The sequence below is a fragment of the Crotalus tigris genome, unplaced genomic scaffold, assembly GCF_016545835.1.
Source record: "Crotalus tigris isolate CLP2741 ecotype Arizona unplaced genomic scaffold, ASM1654583v1 scf7180000018331.87896, whole genome shotgun sequence".
In the NCBI taxonomy this organism is placed as follows: domain Eukaryota; kingdom Metazoa; phylum Chordata; class Lepidosauria; order Squamata; family Viperidae; genus Crotalus; species Crotalus tigris.
This window is the reverse complement of record NW_024096946.1, coordinates 27,364-34,516: the sequence shown is the minus strand read 5'-3', so window position 1 is coordinate 34,516 and position 7,153 is coordinate 27,364. Positions and strand designations below refer to the sequence as shown.

At 40.0% G+C, this 7,153-nt stretch overlaps 1 protein-coding gene across 1 annotated transcript; it reads right to left on the bottom strand.

Moving 5' to 3' along the window:
• Positions 1-2,606: 2,606 nt before the first annotated feature.
• On the bottom strand, positions 2,607-6,516 carry LOC120311208 (phospholipase A2 inhibitor subunit gamma B-like). Its single transcript, XM_039350430.1, has 5 exons — positions 5,701-6,516; positions 5,045-5,170; positions 4,629-4,781; positions 3,993-4,136; positions 2,607-3,835 (listed from the first exon to the last, which is right to left on the bottom strand). Exons 1-5 carry the CDS (start codon positions 5,753-5,755, stop codon positions 3,684-3,686), a joined length of 630 nt encoding a protein of 209 aa, XP_039206364.1. The 5' UTR covers positions 5,756-6,516; the 3' UTR covers positions 2,607-3,683.
• Positions 6,517-7,153: the final 637 nt, after the last annotated feature.

Sequence of the window (7,153 nt, the reverse complement as noted above, 5' to 3'; positions counted from 1 at the left end):
CTTTTGCACATGACTTGGCAGTAAAGGAGAGTGGAGAAGGGGCTGCAAAAATTAATCAGAAAAAATCAAAACCCCATTGTGGCCAATAATGGAAAAATAAAAACATCAAGGTTTCCAATTTAAAGGTTTAAACTCAGATACATCTGAGGATCAATTCTAACCGGCTGAATAGATTTAAGTTGAAGATAGGAAGGCATAAATGTTGGGTTGCTCCCTCCAGGTATGCTTAAATGGAAATAATGGAGATATTAATAATGATTTGAGGGGAATGAGGTACAGTATACTAAAAATATCAGATATCGTTCTGTTCCTGGATTGGTGGCCACCAGACCTAGGAAACAGGCCAGGTATGATGAAAGATCAGTTATGATTTTCCCCAAGTCCTATAAGTTACTCCTTGATGCTCTGGAGACCAAAGGATGAAAATGGCAGCCATCATTAATACTGAAAGTGCATTTCACTCACTCATGGTGCTGCGAAAGGAATACGTAAGGCAATGTTTTTGTCCGCTCCACATTCCATCAACTGCATGTCCTCATTTCTGCATTCACCCCCGCAGGCAAAACAGGTCTGGCATTTCAAAGATGCCACTGCAGATAGAAAAAAAAGAAGGAAGGAAGGAAGGAAGGGAGGGAGGGAGGAAGGGAGGGAGGAAAGAAGGAAGAAAGGAAGAAAAAGAACGAAAGAAAGAAAGAAAGAAAGAAAGAAAGAAAGAAAGAAAAAGGGAGGGAGGAAGGAAGGCAATTTTTAATTAGTGATGCTGCACTTCTAGCAATGTTCGAGATGTGTAATGAGATAATTACAGGTAGTCCTCAACTTACAAGCATTCCTTTAGTGACAATTCAAAGTATAGAGATTGTTTGAAAGAACCCACAATTGAAATTCTTTTCCTGTTTTGGAGAAATCCTTAACTACAATTTAGTGAAAATTCTTCCAGACTTCTGTTCCCTCCCAAATTTATCCTTGTGTCACTTACCTGTTGAGATGAGTGAAGAGAGGAGGCACAGGACAAGGATTCTAGCAGACATCATGATGACAGTGTGAATCGACTGTGTCTAGCGAAGGCATTTATGTGAGGCATTTATAGTTCCAGAAGTATGCCTGCCTTGGAGGATGAGTTTGAAGAATTCTGGTGAGGAGGTGGAATGGGAGACAATCAAATCCCACACAGAGTAGAGCAACATCGACTTACACAAGAAGTTGGAGAAAGGGAAAATGTGCACACAATAAGATGAGTAAGGCAGTTTTGTCACATTGATGGTGAAGGAAAACTTGATTTGTGTCTTATGTGGGGCCCATGTTTAGCAGAATCTTTGCGTGTCAGTAATGCCCATCTATTAATGGGGTAACAACTGAGGTTCAAAATCACCATTGGGTTGAAATTATTGTGGTAACATTTCAGGAGGAATCCCACTTGTGATCAGGCAGAGTAGAGGCCCCTGGCTCAATAGTACTGACTGTGAGAGAGATTTTGGAGTGCTAGTGGACAGTCACTTAAATAGGAGCCAGCTGTGTGCTGCAGCTGCCAAAAATGCCAACACCGTTCTAGGCTGCATTAAAAGAGAGATAGAATCAAGATCACATGAAGTGTTAGTACTGCTTTGCAATGCCTTGGTAGGACCACACTTGGAATATTGAATTCAGTTTTGGCTATAACTGGTTTAAAGGGCCTTTTAATGAGGGGCCTATTTAATAATAATAATAATAATGATGATAAAGTTGGAAGGGATCTTGCAGGTCATCTAGTCCAACCCCCTGCTCAGGTAAGAAACCCTATACCATTTCGGACAAATGGCTGTCCAGTTTCTTCTTAAAAACTTCCAGTGTTGGAGCATTCATGCTTCTGGAGGAAAGTTGTTCCACTGGCTAATTGTTCTAACTGTCAGGAAGTTTCTCCTTAGTTCTAGGTTGCTTTTCTCTTTGGTTAGTTTCCATCCATTGCTTCTTGTCCTGCCTTCAGGTCCTTTGGAAAATAGCTTGACTCGCTCTTCTTTGGGGCAGCCCCTGAGATATCGGAACACTGCTATCATGTCCCCTCTCGTCTTTCTCTTCGTTAAACTAGACATATCCAATTCCAGCAACCGTTCCTTATATGTTTTAGCCTCCAGTCCCCTAATCATCTTTGTTCCTCTTCTCTGTACTCTTTCTAGAGTCTCAACATCTTTTTTACCTCGTGTTGACCAAAACTGGATTCAGTATTCCAAGTGTGGCCTTACCAAGGCCTTGTAAAGTGGTATTAACACTTCACGTGATCTTGATTCTATCCCTCTGTTAATGCAGCCTAGCACTGTGTTGGATTTTTTGGCAGCTGCAGCACACTGCTGGCTCATATTTAAATGATTGTCCGCTAGGTCTCCAAGATCCTTCTCATAGTTACTACTACTGAGCAGAGTATCCCCTATACTATACTTGTACATTTGGTTTTTCTTGCCTAAATGTAGAACCTTACTTTTTTCACCATTGAATTTCATTTTCTTAGATAGCGCCCAGTGTTCAAGTCTGTCCAGATCCTTCTGTATCCTAAGCCTGTCTTCTGGAGTGTTGGCTATTCCTGCCAGCTTGGTGTCGTCTGCAAATTTGATGAGTTCCCCATCTATCCCCTTGTCCAGATCCTTTATGAAGATGTGGAAGAGCACTGGGCCCAGAACAGAGCCTTGGGGCACCCCACTACAGACTTCCCTCCGTGTAGATGTAGTTCTATTGAGGACCACACGCTGAGTCCGGCCGGTCAACCAACTATGGATACATCTGTTGGTGATGCTTTCTAACCCACATTTTTCTATCTTATCAAGTAGTAGGTTGTGATCTACTTTGTCAAATGCCTTACTGAAGTCCAAGTAAATTATATCCACAGCATTGCTCTGGTCCACTATTTTTGTCATTTGGAACCCCTGGGACCATTCTAAGCTTATTTCCAATGACACCCCTCTTTCACTTGCTTTAACTTAATTGCTTTACTAGTTCTTGTATAACACAAATTACTACCTCCAACAAATTTTTAATTAATATTGGTAAAGCATCCAGAGACATTAAGAGAATGGAAGCTATATAAATTATCTCAATAAGCATACCAGATTATCCAGGGTAAAATATCTTTATCCCCCTCTTGGCTCCCAGGGGTGAACTATAGGAGGTCTTTCAAAGGAAAGTTCCTAGAGATTATTGATATGAATACCTAAGAATGGATGCTATGAGAGACAACTTCCACCCTAGAAACCAGGAGATTGTGAGTTCCAGTCCTGCCTTAAGCATGAAAGCCGACTGAGTGACTTTGGGCCAGGCCTTCTCTCTCAGCCCAACCCACCTCACATACGGTAGTGGTCATGAGGAAAACAGGAGGAGAAAGAAGTATTATATATGTATAAAAATAATAGAGATGAGATAAAAAGGTATTAAAATAAATATCTCCTGCCACTTGTTTAATCGCTTGAATGAACTACAGAAGACTCGATTATTTGCATTCTTAGTTTATTTTGATTACAGCTTCATGACAATTGAAAGTTAAGAAACAACCTCACAGTGAGCGAGAATATTGAAGTGTAGTAATTAAATCGCATCACCCATCACCAACTCAAACCTTATACTTTAATCTCAAACTGGAGTGTCTTTCATCTCAAAATCTCATTGCTGTTTGCATTAAGCCCTTAATTTCAACTCCGACCAAATATTTTTGAAAAGTCCCTTCAACCTTCCAGTCCCTCAGGATTCTGGCATTCTAGTGTTTCAATGTCACAAATGATTAATCCATTTGCTAATTCCATCTTTCTTCTTGGGTAGAAACATGAATTCTTGTTTGCACATCCCTGGGCACTGACTGTTGAAAAATATGCTGACCCTGGGAAGGGTGAGAATAAAGGATTTAAGAAACAATTCTTAGTTTTCTCTTCACTTTTAATGGTGTAGCATTGAGATAAATTAACAAAAATATGTACTATATCTGTTTGGGCGTCTAGAATGTTCCTCCACAAATTGAGAAAGAAAGCATTGCTCACCTGCACGTATACTGAATTTTGTATTGAAACATTGGTCCTCATCCCCGAGACAGAGAATGGATCCATTTATTTCAGAAACACCATTTTGTTTGAAAGAGCTTGGGCAGACAAGCCCATTGGGTTTAAGGATGTCACGCCCTGGAACTGCAGAAAGGAAGCTTCCGAATTAGCAAATAGTTTCACAGCCACAATCCTTTTTGAAATATTTATAGCCCAACTAAATGCCCTCTAAGCATTTTGACTATGGTTTTTATAATTCTCAGTCAGGAAAAGATTTGTTTTCTCCAAATAGCTAATCACCTTGTGTTCCTATTGGAGTAGAGTGTGAAATCTGGAATGCACCATTTCTTAATGAACTTCAAGCACATAGTGGAGTCTTTAGAAATAATGCAAAATAAAACTTTAACTTCCTCCCCTCTTGCACCTTCCGATTTGTGTCAGAAGGAACCAGATCATTCCACTGATGCTGGAGGGGGCCTCCAAAAATGTTGTCCTTCTTTTCGCTACAACGTCTTTCTAAGGACTTGATCCCTTCACCACCAAACATACAAAGTGTTGAAAGCAAGGAGAATCTACTCTTTCAAAGGAAGAGTCTGCTGGCTGTTAGAATGGACATTTTAATCTCAAGTTACTTACTGGGAAGAGGTTCAGTATTACAGCCATCGTTCTCACAACATGCTATTCTTGCCTGCAGGTATTTTCTAGCTACTGACGTGACGCCATAATAAGCATTAGAACATTGCTCAACTGTTGCACATGATTTGGCAGTAAAGGAGAGTGGAGAAGGGGCTGCAAAATTTAATCAGAAAAAAAGAAAACCCCATTATGGTGGATAACAGAGAAATAAAAACATCAAGGCTTCAAATTTAAAGGTTTAAACTCAGATGCATCTGAGGATCAATTCTAACTGGTCGAGAATATTTAAATTGAGGACAGGAAGTCATAAATGTTGGATTGTTCCCTCCAGGTATGCTGAGATGAAATGGAAATAATGGAGATATTAATAATGTTTTGAGGTAAATGAGGTGTAGTATGATAAAAATTTCACTCACTCATAGTGCTACGAAAGGAAAATGTAAGGCAATACTTTTCGTCCGTTCCACATTCCACCAACTGCATGTCCTCATTTCGGCATTTATCCCCGCTGGCAAAACAGGTCTGGCATTTCAAAGATGCCACTGCAGATAGAAGAAGAAAAAGAAGGAAGGAAGGAAGGAAGGAAGGAAGTTAGGAAGAAAAAGAAAGAAAGAAGAAAGAAAGATAAAGAAAGAAAGAAAGATGATAAGGACGAAAGGAAGGGAGGGAGAGTGGGAGAAAGGATGAAAAAGGAAGAAAAGGAAAGAAAGCAAAAAGAAAGAAAGAAAAAGAAAGAAAAAGGAATGAAGGGAGGGAGGGAAGGAGGAAGAAAGAAAGAATGAAGAATAAAAGAAAGAAAAAGAAAGAAAAAGGGAGGGTGGGAGGGAGGGAGGAAGGAAGGCAATTTTTAATTAGTGATGCTATACGTCTAGCAATGTTCTAGATGTGTAATAAGATACAGGTAGTCCTCAACTTACAACCATTCCTTTAGTGACAATTCAAAGTATAGAGATTGCTTGAAAAAACCCAAAATTGAAGTTCTTCCCCTATTTTGGAGAAATCCTTAACCACAATTTAGTCAAAATTCTTCCAGACTTCTCTTCCCTCCCAAATTTACCTTTGTGTGACTTACCTGTTGAGATGACTGAAGAGAGGAGGCACAGGACAAGGATTCTAGCAGACATCATGATGACAGTGTGAATCGACTGTGTCTAGCGAAGGCATTTATGTGAGGCATTTATAGTTCCTGGAGTATGCCTACCTCGGAGGATGAGTTTGAAGAATTCTGGTGAGGAGGTGGAAGGGGAGACAACCAAATCCCACACAGAGTAGAGCAACATCAACTTACACAAGAAGTTGGAGAAAGGGAAAATGTGCACACAATCCATCAAGATGAGTAGGCAGTTTTGTCATATTGATGGTGAAGGAAAACTTGATTTGTGCTCTTATGTGGGGCCCATGTTCAGCATAAGCTTTGTATGTCAATAATGCTCATCTATTATTGGGGAAGAAATGAGGTTCAAAGTCACCACTGGGTTGAAATTATTGTGGTAACATTTCAGGAGGAACCACACTTGAGATCAGGCAGAGTAGAGGCCCCTGGCTCAATAGTACTGACTGTGAGAGAGATTTTGGAGTGCTAGTGGACAGTCACTTAAATAGGAGCCAGCCGTGTGCTGCAGCTGCCAAAAAAGCCAACACCGTTCTAGGCTGCATTAACAGAGAGATAGAATCAAGATCACATGAAGTGTTAGTACCGCTTTATAATGCCTTGGTAGGACCACACTTGGAATATTGAATCCAGTTTTGGCTATAACTGGTTTAAAGGGCCTTTTAATGAGTGGCCTGATTGAAAGATTCTTTTTTGTTGTGAAGTATTAGAAAGAGACGTTGTGGGTTAGGCCAACCGGAATGTGAATTTGGGGTTGGGCAAAGGTGGAAGAGAATCCTTTCCTTGAGCAAAAGATTAGCCATTTGAAAAGAAACCCAAGGGCTTCTCTTAATCATTAATTTTTTAACAATAACAGGAACTACGTTGCGTACAGAAAGAAATGGTTCAACCTGTATCTTTCTTTATGAATCTGATCTTTTGAAATGATGGATAGTGCTTGGTTCCCTGTCATGATTTTTCAGCTTTAAAGTGCAAAGAATTTTGGTTGACGCATATTAAAATGAATGAAAATGATTAAGATTGTTTTAGGATTTGAGCTTTGGTTCTGCACAGGAGATAAAATCAGTTAGATTGTAGATGTAGATCTTGATTCAAATACTAAATTAGGCCTGTTACATTTCTCCATGAGTGTGAACATCATATTCAACCAGCTAAAAATCGAGGGAGGCAAAAAAGCTCAAAGGACAGGACAGTAATGATTCAAACCATTGAATAAATTTTGCCCCACGGTTAAGGCACACCATTTGGAATATTAAGATGAATAGTTTCATGGTAATTCCACAACATCGGTCCACAATCACCGATGGAGCCAGGACTGGAATGCCCGTGTGGAAGGTCAAAAGTCTTCATCAGGGTTCGGTCCAAGCTGGGAATAAACAATATGGCGACTGCTTTAGAAAGAAGGTTGTAGTTT